The sequence below is a fragment of the Octopus bimaculoides genome, chromosome 2 (genome assembly GCF_001194135.2).
Source record: "Octopus bimaculoides isolate UCB-OBI-ISO-001 chromosome 2, ASM119413v2, whole genome shotgun sequence".
NCBI classification, from domain to species: Eukaryota; Metazoa; Mollusca; class Cephalopoda; order Octopoda; family Octopodidae; genus Octopus; species Octopus bimaculoides.
The window spans coordinates 17,330,855-17,354,844 of NC_068982.1; the positions used below are offsets into that span (position 1 = coordinate 17,330,855).

The 23,990-nt window shown below is 37.4% G+C and overlaps 1 protein-coding gene across 5 annotated transcripts in view; it reads left to right on the forward strand.

The window, feature by feature from the left end:
- Nucleotides 1–23,990, forward strand: part of LOC106867784 (FHF complex subunit HOOK interacting protein 2A) — a 115,964-nt gene that overhangs the window by 87,492 nt on the left and 4,482 nt on the right. For 4 of the 5 annotated variants that reach the window (XM_052975820.1, XM_052975823.1, XM_052975830.1 and 1 more), the window contains 14 exons: nt 1,601–1,705; nt 2,664–2,786; nt 4,104–4,232; nt 5,632–5,825; nt 6,578–6,769; nt 8,677–8,756; nt 9,767–9,876; nt 10,479–10,671; nt 11,786–12,212; nt 13,240–13,330; nt 15,926–16,063; nt 17,767–17,907; nt 18,799–18,902; nt 22,895–22,927. In XM_052975820.1, the coding sequence (XP_052831780.1) occupies nt 1,601–1,705; nt 2,664–2,786; nt 4,104–4,232; nt 5,632–5,825; nt 6,578–6,769; nt 8,677–8,756; nt 9,767–9,876; nt 10,479–10,671; nt 11,786–12,212; nt 13,240–13,330; nt 15,926–16,063; nt 17,767–17,907; nt 18,799–18,902; nt 22,895–22,927 (2,060 nt within the window). The remainder of the gene's footprint in view (nt 1–1,600; nt 1,706–2,663; nt 2,787–4,103; nt 4,233–5,631; nt 5,826–6,577; nt 6,770–8,676; nt 8,757–9,766; nt 9,877–10,478; nt 10,672–11,785; nt 12,213–13,239; nt 13,331–15,925; nt 16,064–17,766; nt 17,908–18,798; nt 18,903–22,894; nt 22,928–23,990) is intronic. The other variant, XM_052975828.1, reaches the window with a different exon arrangement.

A 23,990-nucleotide genomic window follows, 5' to 3' on the forward strand; every position in this document is an offset into this window, starting at 1 on the left:
TGCTCCAGCATGGCCACAGTCAGATGACTGAAACAAGTAAAAGAGTATATGTTTGATGAATGTATTATTGAGGCATTGTTTCACAGCCAGATTGCCCTTCCTGTCACTAACCATTTCCTTATAAGGGATCTCTTCTTTTACATGCCTTCATTGGTGCACAGCCAGTGGATGATTTCTTGGAAGGAGAAATAACAAGTGTCACCACATACACACTCTCTTTACACTCATTTCCCTCCATGTGTTATTTCTTTACTACCCACAAGGGGCTACACACAGAGGGGACAAACAAGGACAGACAAACGGATTAAGTCGATTATACCGACCTCCAGTGCGTAACTGGTACTTATTTAATCGACCCCCAGTGCGTAACTGGTACTTATTTAATCGACCTCCGAAAGGATGAAAGGCAGAGTCGACCTCAGCGGAATTTGAACTCAGAACGTAGCGGTAGACGAAATACCGCTAAGCATTTCGCCCGGGGTGCTAACGTTTCTGCCAGCTCGCCGCCTGTGTGTGTGTGTGTGTGCATGCGTATGTGTAAAAAGAGAACACAAACAACATTTAAAATTTACAACAGTTGTTTCAGAAGAATTTTAGTGATGTGTTCATAGATTACATCATAACATATAATCCACCATCTTCAGATAAACTTTTAAACCAGTGAAATGTCAAATGGGGGAGACTACATCAAACCAGATGAATCCGGTGTCATTGAACCAGATTCATGTAATCTCACCTGTTTGACATCTTACCTATTTAAACTTTTACTTGAAGAATGTGGATTATATGTTATTATGTAATCTATAAATACATCAATAAACTTCTACCGAAACAGCTGTCATGAATATTAAACACCAAGACCACACCTGGAACCAATCCCAGAGTCAAATGTACAGTTTAAATTTCATTTGGTATTTACATATCTACTGTATCCTACCAAAACTTGATACCTTCATTGTTGTTTACCTCACTGGGAAATCTATGTTATTGTACCTAGCCATTTCTGGCATCCTACATGTTGATATGCCTTGGTACTATTGAATTCTTATAACTAATTCATATATATATATATATATATATATATATATGTGCCAGTGGCACGTAAAAAGCACCATTTGAGCGCGATCATTTCCAGCTTTGCCTTATGGCACTTGTGCCGGTGGCATGTGAACAAAACATTGGACTAACTCCTGTGCAGGTGCCACATAAAAAACACCATTTGAGCGTAGCTGTTACCAGTACCGCATTAAAAAATGCATGTTTCTTCAAGAATACCCAGTCATTCTTTTACTTGTTTCCTCTAATGGTGGTAACGACAAGCATTACTTTTCCAATTAACCTTCCATATCCCACATGTGTACACACACACACACACACACACACACACACACACACACACACATATGATAGGCTTCTTTTAATTTCTATTTACCAAATTTACTTACAAGGCTTTCGTTAGCTCAGAGCTATATACAATCGACAACATTTGTCCAAGATGCCATTTATTGTGGATTATCAAACTTTCAGCTGTTTTGCTGTACCTGTCTGGTTTTACTTATTTCTTGTGTTTTTGTTCATTTTTTTTTCTTCTTACCTCTAGAGTCCACCTGGGATGAAGCAAGTTGTTCTGTCATTTTTCACACGACTTTTGACCCGGATCAAGCAGCCTCTCTTACCACATATCAATGTTCACAGAGCTGTACAGGTAAAGTTTTTGTGATGTTGGTTCTTTACTCAAAATGAAAGGAAAGCACTCTCTTATAATTTAACATTTTTCACTTGTTGTTGTTATAATTTAACCTCAAGTCAGTCCTAAGTGAATAGAACTATGATCATCAACATTCAAGCCATGACATCCTAACTTTTTTAAACATAGATTATCTCATCCTACATCATCTGGTATGTCTTTCCTATTTTAAAAACTGACTTAGAGTGTGATTTGAGAGAGATTTGGCTGTTATTTCTAGCATGGTTAATAATCTATGTGGAGGCTCCTTCATTGGTGTATTTTCCCTAGTCTTTGATTTAGGAAGTGACTCTTCAGCAAAATTAGCTTTATACACTCCACTATGACTTCTAGTGTGGAGGCGCAATGGCCCAGTGGTTAGGGCAGCAGACTCGCGGTCATAGGGTCGCGGTTTTGATTCCCAGACCAGGCGTTGTGAGTGTTTATTGAGCGAAAACACCTAAAGCTCCACGAGGCTGGAGTATGATAGCAGGACAGGAACAGTTGTCTTGCTGTAGGAAAGATACATGGCTACCCTGCCTCATATAAAGATAGATTAAAAATTGTGATAAGTTCGCAGGATATACCCGCATAATGCAGTCTGCACAACTGTAAAAAAATTTCACTGTTATTGTGAAATATTATCCAGTTGTAAAAACTCCTCAAATCTATTCAGGTCTAAGTGGCCAATTTGCTCACCATATGTTATGGATACAAAACTTGGGTAAACCAAGGTTTACTTTAGATTGTCACAATTACAATCGGTTTCATTCATTATTTATGGTTGAATTGTGGCAGACATTTGCAATAAAAGCTTTCCTTACGATGCTTGCAACATGTGAAAATGGATGTAGACTAGTTTGTAATAAAAAGTTATTTTGTCATTTGATGAAATTGAAATCTATCTTTTTTTCTTTTTTTTTCAAATTTTGTATAGCGATTGATTAAAATATGTGGTGAAATTAAGTCTGGACCATCTGAAAATGAAGAAATTCAGTTTTTGTGTACATTATGTGCCAAAATCAAATCTGATCCATACTTAGTAAACTTCTTTTTGGAGGTTAGTATAAATTTTTATTCACATAGGCATGTACATACATACATACATACATACATACATACATACATGCATGGATGTATGCATAGCCAAATAGTAGCATATTTTCAACAAAATATACAGTATAGGCGCAGGAGTGGCTGTGTGGTAAGTAGCTTGCTTACCAACCACATGGTTCTGGGTTCAGTTCCACTGCGTGGCACCTTGGGCAAGTGTCTTCTACTATTGCCTCGAGCCGACCAAAGCCTTGTGAGTGGATTTGGTAGACGGAAACTGAAAGAAGCCCGTCGTATATATGTATATGTTTGTGTGTGTGTTTGTCCTCCCAACATCGCTTGACAACTGATGCTGGTGTGTTTACGTCCCCGTAACTTAGCGGTTCGGCAAAAGGGACCGATAGATTAAGTACTAGGCTTATAAAAGAATAAGTCCTGGGATCGATTTGCTCGACTAAAGGCAGTACTCCAGCATGGCCACAGTCAAATGACTGAAACAAGTAAAAAGAGAGTAAAGAGTATGCATTCATTCACATTCTATGCCTATATATGGTCATGGATTGGCTTTGGATTCACTGAATCAGTAGAGTGACATACAGAATAACTTGACGTATGTGATTCTCTTTATATTCTAAATTTAAATCGTACTCAGATTGAATTCATTCTACTGATTCTGTCAATCGACTGCCAATCCATGACTAGATATATACATAAAATGTGAATAAATGGATATTGTATATTTTGTTTGAAATGTGCCACAATTTGGCTGGAGGATTCATGAAAGATAAATATAGGCTGAAAAACTCTTTACATGTAGTTGTTAGATCTGACTGTAAAAGATGCCAGATAACTATGGTAGCTGCTATGAAACTTATGGTGGAGGGGAAAGACATGTATTCAGTGCTTTTCCCCACAATAAAAATAAATATATGACTGTTGTATACAGGTTGGCAACAGGAAGAGCATCCTAATATAAACATCTAGCACAATTTCAGAAATTTATTATGTGCATTGGAAAAGGCCACTTAGAAGGCCTCCACGATGATGGTAAACAATTTAGTCAAGCAATTTGGGTCAAGACGAAAAAGAATGGCACAATCAAGACAGTTGGAAGTGCATTGTGACCAGCAGTGTATAACAGCATCTGATGTCCTGGTTGATACTGTGATTGTGCAGGAGCAACATGTGGAGATGAATGTTGTTGTTTCCATGCCAGTTTTGAATGCTGAGTATATAACTAAAATTCATGATAATTTGAACAAAAGAATTGCTTTAAATTATTTCAAGGTTAATTTTTTATTTCACCTTTTTTTTTTCTGTTTAGGTCCCCAAGAATTCAGATGGACCAAAATATGCACAGCTTTCACCTTTGTCACAAATGGGGCCAAAGTCATCAAAGCGTTCCTTAGAGTATTCCATTGTGAATTCATTGTTGGCAATGTGCTCCAGTGAGGTAAGTTTCACTATAAATTATCTTTATTCTACTTTCATGTGTATATATATATATCTGCCAGCATGGAAGACAGATATTAAATGATGTTGATGGTGATATGTACATACACATTTGCGCAGGCATAAGATGATAAGATGTGATTAAAAGTTCACTTTCCAGTCACATGATCTCTAGTTCAGTTTCACTGTGCAACAATTTGGGCAAGTGTCTTTCACTATAACCTCATGTCAACCAAAGCCTAGTGAGCAGATTTGAAGATAAGAAACTGAAAGAATCCTGTTTTATATATATTTATATATATTAAATGTAAATTGAAAACAGAACACAAAGAATATCATGGCACACATGTTTCAAGCTTTATACACAAACTGTCATTACATCAGTATATAAAGGATGGTTTAAAGCTATCTTCAGCCGCAAACATTTTCAGTCCCAAGATTACATCACAAAGAAAAAGAGAGAGAGAAGGGAAAGTCCACTTAGTATTATCCATTATAATAGGCTTATCCTTTAAACTGTTATATCTGCATAAATATTCGTTGGTATTCAGAAATCTGCCCATTCTGTACCACAATTCAGCATAGTATATATATATATATATATATATATATATATATATATTTGAATGAAGATGTGTGTTATGTATGGAAAGGTGTGTTTGTTGTGTCTCTTTGTTTTGATGTTGTGCATTAGTTTAAACGAACATCACTGTCAGGCAAAGGCAAGTGATGCCTTCCCTTTGTTTCCAATCTAAGATGAAAACATATCCAGCTTTATTGGAGTATTACCATGCTCGGAAACAGGTGAGGGTTGGTAACAGGAAGAGCATATAGTTGTAGAAATTCTGTCTGATCCATGCATGTATGGAAAACGTTTGTAACCTATGAGATGTAATTAGCAGAGGAAATGGTTGCTCTGAAAGCATGGTAGCGAAGGTAAGAAAGGGTTGTGAAAATGTTCAGGAGCTATTACTGGTGCTGGCAATAACGGTATGTTTCTTCAAACTGAAGGGCAGATTGTATTGTGCTTGCTGTAGAACTGTAATGCTGCTATGGACTTGAGAAAATTGGGAAAAAATGAAACCAGCATACTTTGGTGGATGTTCAATGTAAATGTACATGAATGATATGATAAAGTACTCATGGTTATAGGTTCAAATCCCAATGTGTGGCACCTTAAGTATCTCCTATAGCCTTTGGTTGTCTAATGTCTTGTGTGGAATTATTTAAACTAGTCTATATAAGGCATCATCATTGTTCTACATTTGCTTTCCATGCTGTCATGAATATATATATACTTACATGTATGGTTGTGTGTCTTTAAAAAATAGTGTCAAAAAATAAGCTATATTTTATTCAAAAGTTCTTTATTTTAATGGTAATTTTATTTCTCCAAACAGGATGGAAGAGTTGCTGTGAAAGCTTGTGAAGGTCTAATGTTGTGTTCAAGTCTTCCAGAGAAATCTGCTGTTACCTGTCTCATAGAAAATACTGACTTCTGTGCCAATCTGACCAACCGTCTCATTAAGCTCTACCAACGTTTACCTTCTACAGTCAATCCAGATGACCTAGATGCAGTTTATGCAAAATGGGGGTAAATAAAGTTTGTATTTTCCATGACTACAACTGAAGTGTGTTTTGAACTTAGGATCAGATGGTCAAACTTTGTTACTAAAGCCATTTTATATTGTGCCTCTGAGCAAAGCATATAACCCTGCTTGTTCCTCTTTGTGTGAATGTCAAAGAATGGATAACAAGTTCCACTCTTACTTTATGGTGTAGTGGTTGCAGGTAAGAAGACCATCCAGCTGTAAAACCAGTTGGTCTTGGCCAAAGAGACCAATTGAATAAGTACCAGGCATTAAAGACAAAAAAGTACTGGGGTGTGTTGATTACTTGACTAAAAATTCTTCAAGGCGGTACCCCAGCATGGCCACAATCTAATGACAGGAGCAAGTAAAAGATTAAAAGTTAAAAATATATCCTTTGTGCAGTCTCTTGACCTGCTAAAAATAACAACTAAAGGTCCTTCATGTTGCACCTTAAAAAGTAAATGGAGTTGGTGAATAAAGTACCAGTCGATTGTAAGAGTTTAGCAGATTTGTTAGAACATCAAATCTGAGTAGTTGCATTCTGAGTCTAAATTCCATAGATGTCCCTGGCCATTCATCCACCATGGGTCCTCAACTAATTATGAAAGTCTCCAGCCATTGTCACCAACGAGGATTATGGCCGTCAACTACTTCAGTTGTATCTAGGTTGTAAAGGATAAAAGTCTTTTTTTTTTTTTTTTTTTTTTTACTAACTTTCCATTTGTTTCTAATTTCCAATTATTATATTTTCCAGGTTGGATGGAATATCTGAAACTGAAAACCAACAAACTTTTCCTGGTAAACGCAATGTTGTGTCTTTCCTCTCTTGGCTTGATTACTGTGATCAACTAATCACTATTGCCAATCCCACAGTCGCTCGAGCTTTTGCTAGATTTATCTACAGCAACTTTCTCGTAGCATTCATTGAACCAGCCATCATGCAAACGTAATTGTATTTTCTTGTTCTGATTCAATTATTCTGTGCCAGTTTCTTCTTTTAATCAAAATTTGGACATTTTATTTTAATTTAATTTTTTATCACATCAAAAGAGTGGCTGTGTGGTAGGTAGCTTGTTTCTTTATTGCCCACAAGGGGCTAAACATAGAGGGGACAAACAAGGACAGACAAAGGGATTAAGTCGATTACATCGACCCCAGTGATAACTGGTACTTAATTTATCGACCCTGAAAGGATGAAAGGCAAAGTCGACCTCGGCGGAATTTGAACTCAGAACGTAGCAGCAGACGAAATACCAATAAGCATTTCGCCCGGCGTGCTAACGTTTCTGCCAACTCGCTGCCTTAAGTTAATATTTTAAAATCAACCTTGCAGATAAAGTATGCTAATCTCTTCATCATCACCATCATTTAATGCCCATGCTGGTACCACATAAAAAACCCCCATGTTGGTGGCACGTAGAAAAGCACCTGTACCAGTGCCACACCAAAAAAGCATCCATGCTGGTTTCACGTAAAAAGTACGCAGTGCACTCTGTAAAGTGGATGGCATTAGGAAAGGCATCCAGCTGTAGAAGCCATGCCAAAACAGACTGGGACCTGATGCAGCCCTCTGACTTGCCAACTCCCATCAAACCATCCAGCTAGTACCAGCATGGAAATTGGATGTTAAGTCATGATGATGATAATGTTCCATGCTGGTGTAGGTTGGATATTTTAATAGGATCCAATGGGTCCAAGGACTGCATTGTGCTCTATTGCCGACTTTGGGATGGTTTCTATGGCTTTCACATGACTTATTTGTTGTTCATACACTCATCCTTTCGGTGGCTGAGGCTCCGGTTATAAGATACTGCAGTGATGCATGATTTACCACACACTGTTGTAGTAGTAGTAGTAGTAGTAGTAGTAGTAGAGAAAACTTAAGCTCCCTTCCTCTTCCCTTGTAAAAATGTTTGGAAAGATAGCATTTTTAGGGTTATGCTATATTTTCAAACAGTTGAGGTTGCAGTTGCTGCTTTAGAAATGTCAAATAACTGAGCTAAGCACTTTCCATTATTTAGTTTCATAAGAAGGTGGTGAGCTGGCAGAATCGTTAGCCCCGTTGGACGAAATGCTTAGCGGTATTTCGTCTGCTGCTATGTTCTGAGTTCAAATTCCACCGTGGTCGACTTTGCTTTTTGGGGTCGATGAATTAAGTACCAGTGAAACACTGGGGTTGATGTAATCGACTAGTCCCTTTCCCCCAAATTTCAGGACTTGTGCCTTTAGTAGAAAGGATTATTTAGTTTCATTAGGCTGTGAGCTGTTAGAATCATTAACATGTCAGACAAAATGCTTAGTGGCATTTTCTACTGACTCAACCTTTCTGAATTCAAGTGCTTCCAAGGTCCATATTGCCTTTTATCCTTTTGTGGTGGTGGAGGGGGTGTCAATAAAATAAGTACCAGTTGAGCACTGAAGTCAATGCAGTTGACCAGCCATAAATTTCAGGTCTTCTGCTCATAGTAGAAAGGGTCAATTAGTTTCATCAGGATGGTGAATTGGCAGATTCCTTAGTGTATTGGACATAGTATCTGGAAGTATTTCTTGTCATCATGGTTGTAAATGAGCATCACCATCATACAAGCAATGCTCTTTGCTTCCAGTCTTCCATGAATAACGTCTGTCCATGGGGGAAAAAAAAATTACCTTGCTTGGAAACAGGTAAGGGTTGGTGACCAGACAGGCATATGACTAGAGAATCTCTGTCAGCAGATTCTGTCTGACCCAGCCGAGCATGGAAAAATGGACACTGAAATGGTCTTGGTGAAGAGTTGTGATCTGCTTCAAAATGTGACCATTCTATGAGTTTGATTTTATCTCTTAAGTAACCTCATGTATTTTGCCCTGCAGGAGTGAGTCTGGTGTGGTGGCAGCTACAGCTTACCTTAGGCGGTGCTTAAAGACTGTTGTGTCAAGTATTTTGCTGTCTGGTAAATATCCTTTTATTATTTTTTTATCAATTTTTGCTCTTTAAATTCTGAGTTCATATTCCATTTGGATCAGCTTTAACTTGCATCTTTGTTCAGGCCAATAAAATAAAGTGCCAATCAAGTACTGGGGTTGATTTAACTGACTCACCCCCCTCCCTCAAATCTCTGACCTTGTTCCATTATTCATCATCACCATCATCATCTTTTGACATCCATTTTCTATGCTGACATGGATTGGATGGTTTGACAGGAGCTGGCAAGGCTGGAGGGCTGCACCAAGGCCCCGGTTGTCTGTTTTGACATGGTTTCTATGGTTTGTTGCCCTTCTTAACATCAACCACTTTACAAAGTGTACTGAGTGCTTTCTACATGGTGCCAACATGAGTGCTGTTTTATGTAGCACTGGTACGAGTGCTCTTTACATGGTACTGGCACAGGTGCTCCTAACGTGGCACTGGTATGTTTGTTATTAAGTGGATTCACAGAATCATTAAAGCATCAGCAAGAATGCTTTGCAGTATTTATTCTGGTGCTTTACTTTCTGAGTTCAGATCCTGAAGTTGGTTTTGCTTTCATCCTTATAGGGATGTTAAAATAACTGTCAGGTATGGAGATCAAAGTCATTGAAATCGTTGTCACTTCTCAAAATTGCTGGTCTTGTGTCTAAAATTAAAAATTATTATTATTGTTTTTATATATGAAATGAGTGTAGTGGTAAGAGTGGTTTTAGTATAAATCATTCATGGGCAAACTGAATATGTTGAAAATGTAATTCTGGATAGATTATATCAAAAAAAAAAAAAAGGCTTGACAATCATGGTTGGAAAGCCTTTGATTAGGGGTGACTTGAGACTAAAAATCAACATACCTCAAAAACTGTGGTTTTTTGTGTTGAATTTGTTTTGTCTTTTTTTTTTCTTTTTTTTAACAATGTTGATTTTATAAAAGTATTTTGTCTTTAATTAAACTAAAATTTATTGTTTTTGAAAATGTGTTTCTTATTCCTGTAGAATTTGTGCGTTTCATTTTGGGAGATGAGAAGAAACCTGAAAAGTCCCAGGAGAGTTCTTGTAAGATGAAGATGCGCCTCATAGAAAGATGTAATCACTTGTCTGAAGAGGTACTGCAAGATATTTTGGCTATGACACTTTGATCAATTTTCCTTTTACATGAATATTAGTGAACACAGAGCTTATCTTTTTGTACACAAGAGAAATAGATAAACTGTGGTGCTGTTATATTCATTTTGATTTTAAAAACTGTTATTTTCTCAGTCCAGTGATAGTGTTATTGTGGAGGCGCAATGGCCCAGTGGTTAGGGCAGCGAACTCGTAGTCATAGGATCACGGTTTCGATTCCCAGACTGGGCGTTGTGAGTGTTTATTGAGCGAAAACACCTAAAGCTCCACAAGGCTCCGGCAGGGGATGGTGGCGAACCCTGCTGTACTCTTTCACCACAACTTTCTCTCACTCTTACTTCCTGTTTCTGTTGTGCCTGTAATTCAAAGGGTCAGCCTTGTCACACTGTGTACACGTGTCTGTGGAGTGCTCAGCCACTTGCATGTTAATTTCACGAGCAGGCTGTTCCGTTGATTGGATCAACTAGAACCCTCGACGTCGTTAGCGACGGAGTGCCAACTACTAATAGTGTTGTTAATAATCATTTAATAAATTACTTTACTTTATCCTACATTTAATTTATTTTCTTGTTTTTTTTTGCAGATTTCTTTGATATCACTGAAGCTTTTTGATACTTTGTTACAAAAGAATTGTAGCTTCATTGTATACAACTTGGTGCTGCGTAATTTAGAAGGAGGGAAACACATTCAGTCAGGAGTTTCCTGTCACTACAGTTTACAATCTAAATGTCCTGCATCTTTGGCTGACACTGTTTTTAGCGATTCCATAACTATAGGTAGGTAGGAGTATTCCTACGATACTCTGATATTCCATAAGTATTCTTGAGAATTGGTTGTTTTCCTACGAGCCATTAGCAAACTCTGTAATGTCAGACTTGTTATTCAGGTGTTGTATGTTGCTTATTGTTGATGTTTAACCTCAGGTTAGCTCTGTTCAAACAGAACTTACGATCAAAGGTATTTCACCTGGACTGTTACATATATTTTTTCTTTCCTATATACATGACTGCATTATTCAGTGTGTCCTTTCATTTTTTTAAGATGGTAGTATGTGATTTGAGGGAGATGTATCTTCTAATTCTGGCGAATTGTGATTGATAGTAGATGTTGTCGTTCATATACAGTAGTACCGCAGGTGATTTGAGTGAAAATATGATGGCTAGCTTAAGGAAGAAGAGCAAGAAGTTACAAGAGCTTTGCAGAAGCCAGACTGCATAGGCCATGTCTAATTGTGGGTGGTTTGCTGGGAATAATGATAGCACATTGGATAAAATGCTTTGCTGTATTTAGTGTCATCCCTTTACATTCTGAGTTCAAATCCAGCTGAGGTTGACTTCGCCTATCATCCTCTGTAGTTGATAAAATAAAGTACCACACAGTTGCTAAATTGGATATAATTGATTTTATTCTCCACTTCCCCATCGAATTTGAAGATTTGTACATATAGTCGCAGGAGTGGCTGTGTGGTGAGTAGCTTGCTTACCAACCACATGGTCATGGGTTCAGTCCCACTGCATGGCACCTTAGGCAAGTGTCTTCTACTATAGTCTCGGGCCAACCAAAGCTTTGTGAGTGGATTTGGTAGACGGAAACTGAAAGAAGCCTGTCATATATATGTATAGATATATATGTATGTTTGTGTGTCTGTGTTTGTCCCCCCAACATCGCTTGACAACCGATGCTGGTGTGTTTACGTCAAAAGAGACCGATAGAATAAGTACTAGGCTTACAAAGAATAAGTCCTGGGGCCGATTTGTTTGACTAAAGGCGGTTCTCCAACATGGCCGCAGTTAAATGACTGAAACAAGTAAAAGAGTAAAAGAGAGTATAAGACAATATTTTATTTATTTAATTTTTTTCTTTTTTTGTTTTCATAATATGAAAAATCAGAGACTATGAGCGAATCAGATGACTCAAAGAGTAAGGATTTGACTCAGACACCTCCCAGCAGTGTTGAAATGGAACGATTAGCAGAAGCCATTGACGTACAAACTCTTTCTAGTGATGATTCTTCCCATGTATCACCTTTACATTCTGTTTCTAAAGACGGAGATCAGAACTCCCCACAACCCGATGACCAAACAGTTTCGCTTCAAAGTAATTCAGACACTGAAAAAAACCACATTGATTCAGCAACAGACAATGTTTCCGTGGCTGAAACATCAAAACCTCAACAACAGCAGCAGCAACAACAACCACAACAACAAGCTGTTTCAGAAATAAATGATTCTGATAATCTATTCCTCTCTCAAGATAACAAAGCTCCTGAGATGACTATTAAATATTATCGCTCAGAAGTTCATAAAGTTATTAACAGGTAAGGACCCCTTTCTTTGATTTAGATGTTGTTTTATAGTTCATAGGTGCAGACACAACCTTATTATTAAGAAGTTTACTTTGCAGTCATGTGACTCTGGGTTCAGTCCCACTGTTTAGCACTTTAGGTAAGTGTCTTCTGCTACAATGCTTTGGTTTGACCTAAGCCTTGTTAGTGAAATTTGGTAGATGGGAATTGTGCTGTGGAAGCCCTTCAAATGAACTGTAGCTATTCTGGGGCAAGGAGTGTTTTTTGTTTGTCTCGTGCTAGCATCACTTAAAAAGGATTCAGTACATTCTTTAAAGTGGTTACCATTAGGAAGAGCATCCAGCCATAGAAACCATGACAAAACAGACAACTGGGGCCTGATGTAGCCCTCTGGCTTGCCATCTCCTGTCAAACTGTCCAACCCATGCCAGCATGGAAAATGGACGTTAAATGATGATGGTGATGATCATGTATGAAGTGACTTGTGTTTAGAGATGCAGACACGTATGGAAACGCTGCTTTTCTACCCGACTAAAAGATTTTTAAAAAAAATACAAAACAATAAAGTAGCTCAGTTACTATTACTATTTTAATCATTTCGGCAAATGTAGGAGACAACTCCCATACTATTCAAACTCTTATTAGACCTCCTCAATGAAGTATAAATTTCACACTGTACATATTGAAGTAGTGATGAGACAATCATGAAGTAATCATGAAAACTAAGCAAACTTAAAAAACTATAAATCACTGAGTTTATCGCTTGAGCATTTAAACCAGCCAAATCTGGCCCAAATATTTCACCTGTGTGAAATAAACAGTCACATCATCGAAATCTCAAAGCTATGTGATAATGCAGGATTCATTCAAAATGACATGAATAAATAAACATTAGCGTTACATTTGATAGAGTAATCTGGATGTTAAAAGGTTGTTTACTTGGTAATATATATTCTAAGTTCTTACTTTTCAAGCTGTCAGATGAGAGCATGTCACTTCTTGTTATACTTCTATAAGTTTCTGGTCTTTTTCTTTGTAGTTTCTTGTGCCTTTTACCTGAAGATATTAAATCAGCTTTACCTGAAGCAGATAGCGGTTATGATATGTACTTACGGGATGCTCATAAACAGGTGAGGTTCTTTTTAAACTGTTTCAGCATCGCAAAAATAAATACCAAAAAGACAAACTTCTCTCTCTCTCTGATTTACTGACCTGCTCATTCTCTGTCTTTCAGTCACTCTTATTCACTTACCCATATTCTCTCTCTCTTTCTCTCTGCCTCATCCATCTATTCACACTTTCTGTCTTCCATTCTCCCCCTCACCTTTACTTTACCCATCAGTTCACTTACCCCCCTCTTTCTACATTTCGTTGAGAGACAATTAATAACCTGAAGTGTTATACTTTCAATTTGTCCCAGCAATTAAACCTATCAGCAACTTTTGAATTCTACTAATTACTTATATTGACTTCAGAGTTGGTGATATCCATACTTTTCTCAGTCAGCTCATGAGAAGACTTGTGTTCAATACCATAAGTCATCAAAACACTCTCCACTCTTACTGTGCACCCCTTGAATTATATTTTGCCTCTTGATATCCTAAACCACCTTGGTTAATGTTCCCCTCTTGGCTGAAGGGGTTCTTATCTTGCAAGTTGCTCAGTAACCCTGTTGGTGCTGGAGCCACGTAAAAACCACCTGTGTCTGTGCCATGTAAAAGGTACCTGTGCCAGCACCACATAAAAAGCACCCAGTACACTCTGTGAAGTGGTTGGCATTAGGAAGGGCATCCAACTGTAGAAACCAAGCCAAAGCACATGACTGGAAGCTAATGCAGCTCTCCTGCTTGTCAGCATAGAAAACAGATATTAAATGATAATGATGATGGTGTTCCTATTTGCTTTTGGACAGAATTTGGCTGTTGAGAATTCACTGTCTTTGTCATGGACACAATGCAACATTGAATCTGTGATATCAACCATTGAGCCTTTGACTAGATACTTTTACCACCTGTGCTTTGAGATACAGCAAGATTGTCAACTTTACAATATTACCACACCAGTACCGCCGGACTGGCCCTCGTGCTGGCAGCACGTAAAAGGCACCCACTACACTCTCGGAGTGGTTGGCATTAGGAAGGGCATCCAGCTGTAGAAACTCTGCCAGATCAGATAGGAGTCTGGTGTAGCCATCTGGTTCGCCAGTCACCAGTCAAATCGTCCAACCCATGCTAGCATGGAAAGCGGACGTTAAATGATGATGATGGTGTTAGACAGGCTTGAAACCTTGTATAAAAGAAAAGGAAACTTCTGAGAGTTTTAATTGCAAAATACCACTATGATTAAGATAAGAGACATACTTCACAATGTAGAGGCGTTGGGTACCAGAAAAACTTGCTGTAACACAGAATTCTGTATTGTGAAGCCTATTTTCTCATTGACATCCATGTTATATAACATGAAAATCAATAGAACAAAATAGGTTTCACATTTTAGAATTCCATCTTATTCCTTTAGCATTCAGCTCTGTGAAATGTAATGCTTATTTGTTCACATTGTTTGGAATTAATCATGCATTTTCTTTTAGCTTCAACATTTTGATGATGTGATTGTTTATTTTTAGAATGACATTGTAGGGTAGGTGTGAGAGGTTGGATCTGGCTGGTTTGAACATGAAACAGGTTGAATATTTGGGTTGGATATGGCTGATCTAAATATTAAAGGGTCAAATGAAGGTTTTTCAGGAAAGCAATACTTCTGCAGTGCAGGAAAGATACTTGTATATGCTTTGTTTTTTTAAAAAAGATTTTATAATGTCAATGCACCTCTGTGCTCAACTGGTTGTTATTTTTTAGCCATGAGTCAGCACTGTTCAAAAAGTATTATAACTGAAGTTATTCCGTTGTTTTTGTTCTCTTTTTTTATCCCAAAGATAGTGTATTTAAACTGGCCTTATCCAGCAAAAATGATCACCTTGTATTATCTTCAAATTGGCCTGGTCCAGCCTCTCACACTTACCCTACAATATTATTCTGAAAATAAACAATTGCATCATTAAAATCTCAAAGCTACAAGATAATGCATGACTGATTTAAATCAATGTGAATAAATAAGTATCACATTTGACAAAACAATATGAATGCTAAAGGGTTAAGTCTCTCTTAAAACCATAGGGAAATTTCACTGCTATTTCCAGCAAGTTAAGCAACTGCTCAGTGGTTTCTACATTAGATATGTTTATGTTTGTGCTTTGTCTATTAAATATTTTTATTCTCTCTTTTACTCTCTTTTACTTGTTTCAGTCATTTTGACTGTGGCCATGCTGGAGCACCGCCTTTTAGTCGAGCAGATCGACCTCAGTACTTATTCTTTGTAAGCCTAGTACTTATTCTATCGGTCTGTTTTGCCAAACCGCTAAGTTACGGGTACGTAAACACACCACCATCGGTTGTCAAGCGATGTTGGGGAGACAAACAGACACACAAACACACACACACATATACATATATACGACGGGCTTCTTTCAGTTTCCGTCTACCAAATCCACTCACAAGGCTTTGGTCAGCCCTAGGCTATAGTAGAAGACACTTGCCCAAAGTGCCACGCAGTGGGACTGAACCCAGAACTATATGGTTAGTAAGCAAGCTACTTACCACACAGCCACTCCTATGCCTATTGTATAACTTTTGAAATTTATTTGTTTTCTTTTATTCTAAATTGGACAGTTTAAGTCTTATGAAAACATGTGCCAAGACTGGAAATGGCCTAATCAAATGGATTGCAGTACAGAATCAGACCATGGCTTTTACGAAGGTGCTTTTCTTCAGATGTTATTTTCAAAAGTCTCTCAGATGCTGCATCAGGTTTGTTGATTCTTTTTCTTTTTAATTGACTTAATTTTTTTAACATCTTATTAAAATTTTTAGCACCATCCGAGCAGATTGCGTATTGTAGAAGCATAACCAATTTATTTTGCATAAATTTTAACAGCAAAATCTTATGCGGACCCCAGTTGAGGACCACTGACATAGTGGAACTGAACTTGAAACTGCTTGGTTGGGAAGCAAACTAGTCAACCACATGCCCATGCCAGTGATGCTAATTATAGGGCTGAGGGAAAATATCTCAGGGGAATGTGCTGCATACTAAATGTTTATTTGATAGTATCTAACTTATGTAATTTAGTGAGTTGGAAAAAATTCTTTCAATTAAGATTATTCTTAATGTCAATGAGCAAAGGACATAGCTCTGATAATATCAGCCAATTAGCATTTATAGAAAATAAAGATGATGCAGGTAGTGTTTCATCTGACTACAGTATTTATTATTTGTTAGATAGATTAATTCAAGCAGAGTTATGTGCCTTGCTCAGCAATACAAGACAGCGAGCGTAGTAAGTAGGTTTGAACTTACCACCAGATGGTTAGTTGCTTAGCAACTTAACGTCGCAACCATGTGTATATGTATGTATGTGTGTATGTATATATTATATTAGTGGATAAAGGACAACAAAAACCAAGGCAAGACAAGTATCTCGAGTCATTTAGAATAATTAGGGTAAAGTGAATTTGAAGTCTTACAGCTGTTTCTGAGATATCCCAAGTGATAGGCTAGCATGTCCATGCACTGGGTATTCCCTCATCAGAGACAAGGTGAGTATGTTTGAAAGTTTTAGACAGGGAAATTCACAGTTTGTAAGGAATAAGGTAGAATATTAAAAATAAGGATTACTCCCAAGTAGCAATAGCATTATATATATATATATATATATATATATATATATACATTGATAAACATAAATCAAAATACATTAGTTTCATATGCCTTGAAAGCTTAAAATATAAATGTTGAAGTATATCAATTCCAAAAAGATTTTAAAATGAACTAACCTTTAATGTTTACTCAGGAAGAGAATTTTCTTTATAAAGACTGGCACCTATTTTATTGGTCTCTTTTGCTGAAGCACTAAGTTACTGGAATGTAAATAAATCAATGCTAGTTGTCAGGCTGTGCAGGGTGGACACAGACACAAAGTTACACACACACACACATGATGGGCTTCCACAGAGTTTCTGTCTACCAAATTCATTCATATGGCATTGGTTGGCCCAGGGCTGTAGCAGAAGACCCTTGCTCAAGGTGCCATGCAGTGGGGCTGAACCAGAAACCACATGATTGAAAAGTGAGCTTCTTAGCCACAAGGCCAAGCCTTTGCCTTTTTGAAAATTGATCTTAGTATGACTATTAGACAGAATATATTTGGACTTTTGTGAATAAGCATATCAAAATGAGCAATCATTGTTGAATTTTAATCTACAAATATAAAGCATTGGAGATAAAGTATTATGGCCTCTGACAATTATGTGGCACTAAAATGTGACACGCAAACTAGAAAGTAGTGCCTCTTTGTAGTTTCTGCTGCTTCTTTACATTTTACATTTAAATGCTGTTGGAGATAACTTATCCTTTCTTTGATAAAATTAGTGAATTCAGTTAAACATGTTGACCTCTTCCTTGTAGAATTATGACCAGTTACCAATCTAAAACACTCCTATTCTTTTTACAGAGTTATGCTGTGAACCTTCAAGTTACATCTGTGATCTCTCGTCTATGTCTGTTTCCTCAGCCAGTTTTGCATGACTTTTTCTTGGATCCTGCTCTGCCAGTAACAAAAGATATTAAATTATTATATTCAGTCTTGCAAAAGGTCAGTATCTCAACACTTAATTTCGTCTGTTGTCATCAACTTTATCACTGATATTGTCATTGTTATCATCATCATCATCATCGTTTAACGTCCGCTTTCCAGTCTTTTACTTGTTTCAGTCATTTGACTGCGGCCATGCTTTGTAAGCCTAGTACTTATTCTATCAGTCTCTTTGGCCAAACCGCTAAGTTTGGGGATGTAAACACACCACCATCGGTTGTCAAGCGATGTTGGGGTGACAAACACAGATACACAAACATATACACACACACACATACACATATATATATATATATATATATATATATATATATATATATACGACGGACTTCTTTCAGTTTCCGTCTAACAAATCCACTCAAGGTTTTGGTCGGCCTGAGGCTATAGTAGAAGACACTTGCACAACGTGCCACGCAGTGGGACTGAACCCAGAACCATGTGGTTGGTAAGCAAGCTACTTACCACACAGCCACTCCTGTGCCTATATATATATATATTTATATATATATCATCATCCAGTGTTTTAAATCCTTCATCTAAAATTTGAGGTTCACTCACTGATTATAAGCAATGGCTTTGTTAATACGTTGTTCACTTGCAGTCTACCACAAAGGCATGTTCGGGCTGTTGTTTGATAGACATTTGATTATCTCACCTGCAAACATGTTGGATCTTGGTGACAGATCATCTGGCTATAAGAAACAATGCCCCACTATACCCTCTTCTGCCCTAAGCAAACATGGAAAAGTAAATGTTGAAACAGTGGTAGAATAGTGGTGGTGATATGTGTATGTGTTTACATATACACATATGTATATACACAGTAAATACAATGTAGATTAATTAATCATTTCTAATTGGTATCTTTATTTAATTCTGTTTTCTTTGTAGGTTGTTAGTGATATAAAATCCAGGAAAAAATCAAAGGCAAACTTCTCTCAGATGCTTCAAACTACTCGCAAGCTATTGATTAATGAGCATAAAACCATAGACAGGTAAGCAACTACCTTCGTCGCCTTTCTGAGCATGTTAGTTCCTTTGACATGCTTACAAGAATGTCTCTCTTTATTGCTACTAATTACTTTTTGGCATGCATCATTCAACTGATGTCAGCAACATGGTACTGAATGTGATTTAGAAGTGTCAGGGAAGAAAGATGAATGTAAACCAAATTTATTTAGTGTTTTGATAAACTTTTATTTTTGAAGTATTCTGAATGAAAAGAAAACATTTATGGAAAATGAAATACTTATACTCAAAGAGTGAGAAATTTTAATAACATATATTAAATAGTTATTAGATATGTTCTGTATGTTTTGGTTGTGAGGTTTCAAATTGATAAAACTAAGGGCTCCATTAACAAAAATCAGTATTTAGGCAATATGAAATTGAAGCTTGAACTTGAATTGAAATTCAACAATACAGTGGGGTTCTTTTTCGTACTATCCACCTTTATGTCTTGTTTATTGAATACACTACTGGACCAGTTATCTTGCAATCTTTATCATCATCATAGTTTACTGTTCACCTTCCATGCTGGCATGGGTTGGACGATTTGACAGGGGCAGGCTAGGCAGGAGCCTGCACCAGACTTCTGTGTTTGTTTTGGCAGGTTTTTTATGGCTGGATACCCTTCCTAACACCAACCACCCAGCAGAGTGGACTGAGTGCTTTTTACGTGGCACAAGCGCAGGTGAGGTCAGTTTGGCATGGTTTTTACAACTGGATGACCTTCCGAACACCAACCACTTTACAGTGTGGGCCGGATGCTTTTTAAGTGGCACCAGCATTGGTAGGGTCACCAAGTAACTTGCAAGACAAAGATCCCTTGGGAAGGGAGGGGATCCTTTCGAGCGTTGGACCTCGTGGAGGCAAAGTGGCTGAGTTCCTTTTGAGTGTTGGGCCACATGGAGGCAATGACTGAAACTTTTGGCATTATGTCATGCTTAAGAAGAAGACCCATCAAACTGAGCAAAATCACAGTTGTGGCAGATACCGGTGTCACACAAATTGGCACACATACCATTGGCATGTAAAAGCACCCAGGTGTTGTGCAAATGGCACCTGTGCTGGTGGCATGTAAAAGCACCCATTACACTCTTGGAGTGGTTGGCGTTAGCAAAGGCATCCGACCCTAGAAAACCATGCCAAATCAGACTGGAGTCTGGTGCAGCCTTCCAGCTTACCAGCCCTGGTCAAACCATCCAACCCATGCCAACATAGACAATGGATGTTAAATGATGATGATGATGATGATTACACAGTATTCCCGGATTTCTGGAAATTCTGGATTTCTTGAAGGTAAATAAGAGGTCCGGTACTGTATTAGTTTAAGTTTGAATTTCAATTTCATATTTAAAAGAAAATCTTAGAGTTAAATGTTTTTCCTCTCTTGGGTTTTAGTCTAGAAAAACATTGGAATTCTAAAGTTGAGAAATTTGTCATTTTGTTTTTTTATTTTATAAGTTTGATAGCAATAAAGTTTGTAAATCTTAAGAGAATTAAAAAATGCTCAAGAATATAGCAGTTATTTTGGCATTTAGTTTCCTAAATACCAATGATGACTCAGTTGATTTTTTTTTTTACTATGTTATAATAGCATGCCCATATCATATCTTTTTTGGTTCTGCATGTTTAAATAGTTTTTTTTTTCTTTTTCTTTGTCATGTTGATATGTGAATAAATTTTCTTTTTTTTTTACTTTCAATCTGTTCAACAGAGCTGACCAGAAACCCTAGCATGCCTGGCAAAATGCTTAGCGGTATTTCATCTGTCTTTATGTTCTGAGTTCAAATTCCGTCAAGGTTGACTTTGCCTTTCATCCTTTCGAGGTTGATAACTTAAGTACCAGTTGCATACTGAGGTCAGTCAAACTGACTGGACCCTCCCCATACATTTTGGACCTTGTGCCTAGAGTAGAAAAGAATATTAAATTCAAGGAAGGCGGTGATCTGACAGAAATGTTAGCATGCCGGGCAAAATGCTTAGTGGTATTTTGTCTGTCTTTACATTCTGAGTTCAAATTCTGCAGAGGTCGACTTTGCCTTTCATCCTTTCAGGGTCAATGAATTAAGTACCAGTTACATACAGAGGTCAATCTAATCGACTGTTCCCCCCCACAAAAAAAAAAAAAATTCAGGCCTTGTGCCTAAAGTAAAAAAGAATCTGTTCAAGCAGGTTTTCCCCTCCCCCTCTGATAAGGATTATAAGGGGGTTTTATGAGCTTCTGTCACTTCGTAGTCTTTATATTATTCATAATTATGTCATCTTAACTTCTTTTGATCCAGGTAAAAATTACTAAGGTTTAAAAATTTATTTATTTATTTCATTTAGGTGCATAAAAATCAATATTTTTGTTTCTTTGAATGCCAGTGACATTATCATCATCATCATCATCGTTTAACGTCCGTTTTCCATGCTGGCATGGGTTGAACGGTTTGACCAGAGACTGGCAAGCCAGGAGGCCACACCAGGCTCCAATCTGATCTGGTAACATTTCTACAGCTGGATGCCCTTCTTAACGCCAGCCACTCCTAGAATGTAATGGGTCCTTTTTACGTGCCACCAGTGCAGGAGCTAGTCAGGGGGCACTGGCATCGGCTACGTTTCGATGGTGCTTTTTACGTGCCACTGGCACAGGAGCCAGTCAGTGGGGCTGGCATCGACCACGTCCGGATGGTGCTTTTTATGTGCCACTTACATTAATGTTTTTTTTAATCCAATGGACTGCTTGCCTCACCATATTATCTCCCTGGGATTAAGCTTCTAGAACCTAAATAGGTTCCATTTATAATTAACAGATTAGAATTACATTACTCTTCCTCTTTCCTGCCTCCTCCATTACCCTCCACCCATCCAACACCACGTCCTCTGTTATTCCCCCCACTACCATCCTCTCATAACAATAAACCTAATCCATCCATGATGGTTGATGGGCTTTGTTTTGCCTTGTTAGCTACAAGGTGACCCCCACCAGTGCTGGTCCGTCAAAAGTACCCAGTACACTCTGTACGTGATTGATAAACCAAATCAGGCAAAAACAAGACAAGGTCTTAAGAAGACCCCTAAGTTGTGCTGGTACCTTGATGAAATGCACCCAATACACTCTGCAAAGTGGTTAATGCTTGGAAGGGCGCCCAGTCATAGAAACAATGCAAAAGTGATGAAGGTGACGAGCTGGCAGAAACGTTAGCACGCCGGACGAAATGCTGAGCAGTATTTTGTCTGCCATTACGTTCTGAGTTCAAATTTCGCCAAAGTCGACTTAGCCTTTCATCCTTTCAGGGTCGATGAATTAAGTACCAGTTACGCACTGCGGTCAATGTAATCAACTTAATCCCTTTGTCTGTCCTTGTTTGTCCCCTCTATGTTTAGCCCCTTGTGGGCAATAAAGAAATAAGAAAATATGCAAAAAAAATGAGACATTGGAGCAAAGCACATGGTTCTTCAACCTGTTGGGTCCTACCAAACCATCGAGCCCATGCCAGCATGGGAAATGGACATAAAATGATGAATATGATGAATTATGTGGTCACTCAATGTAGCTTCCTCAATAAATTATGGATGTCTCTTTTAATTTCTAAATTTCAGGGCAAAGTTACCTTTAGTGAAAGGGTTATTGTAACTAAAAAAAAAAAAAAAGTTCTAAGTGTTTACTTTGGTTAGTTATATCTATAATATGGGACAAGTGTCAGGTTTGCATTCAATAAACAGGGCCAATAGTAGGTGAAGCAAAGTGATACTAGACTGTATTGTTTTTCTCTTTGCTTTCCTGTTGTCTTGTTATTTATTCTAAATTTTGGTTGTCTTGTCTTAAACTTGCCCCTGCATGCTTTTACTATTGATGAAATCCAAGATGTGATGAACAACCACTTTATCGTTATTTCTTCTTTTTTGTTTTGAAAAAAATTTAATTCTATTTTGTTTTAACTAATTATATATTTACTTCTGTGCATGTGTGTGTTGTCTTCAAATGACTTGTCTGCAGCATGCGGCATGAAAGTGTCCCACCAATTTTCTGGTAAGTATTTCTTTCTCTTCTACACTATGTATTCAGGATTTAGCCATTCTTACTGCTTCTTCAACAAATACTAATCTGCATGTCTGCTTGCTAGTGTTGTTGTTGCTCTTGAAATATCTTCCTGCTTGTTCACTGTTTGTTTCTTTGTTTGTCTTTTTCTTTATTGCTACTCCCAAAGGGGGTCCAAACCTTCTCTATTGCCATTGTATTGTGATATTAGATAAAGGGCATTACTTTGCTTGCTTCTACTTGTCCAGATGAAATTTAGATAGAAAAGGCATTTTTTTTTTTTTTTTTAATAAACATTTGCAAAAATTATTCAGTCTATATTAAAGTCTAAAGCAAGTAATTAAGTTGAAGCATAAAGTTATCAAGATCAAAGCTCAAAGCAAGGTCACATGGTTGACTTTGTATTAACTCTGAAAGCTGACTTACCAGATTTGTGCAGTCTCAGGGTATTGTGGGGTGCTTAATTGTGTTAGTGATTACAAAATGGTTAGCGTTAAGTTCAAGTTCGCGGTCTGCAAGAAGATTTGTAGTGCAGTTGTATGAGTACCAAAGAGAATTGATGTAGAGCAGTTTAAACAACCACATATTGTTTAACTTATTTTGATTTCTAAGACATGATTCTTTTAAGTTATCTAATTATGTCACTCTATCCCCCAGATATTCAGCATATGTTTGATGGTTTGGAAGCAGTTTTATTTCACTAGTTGGAAAGTTTTTGACAATCAGTGAACACCATAGGTGTAATCAACTGTTAGAGATATCTGGTGGTTATTACACCCTTCATATTTGACTATGTCTGCCTCAGTTTGTTTACCCTGCATTAGAAAATGTTGAAGTTTGGACATTTATCAGATTATGTACACAGTAAATGCTCCTTCTGTAAAAATTGTTGCTTATTTTAACAATAAGTGAATGTTCTTAATACATATATCAATATCTTAATACATATATAAAGATATAAAGGGAATTACAAATTGCCCAATCAGAGATCAATGAGATACAATGATCTAAGAATAATCTGTTGTCAGATGATTGATTGGCATTGGTATCTATG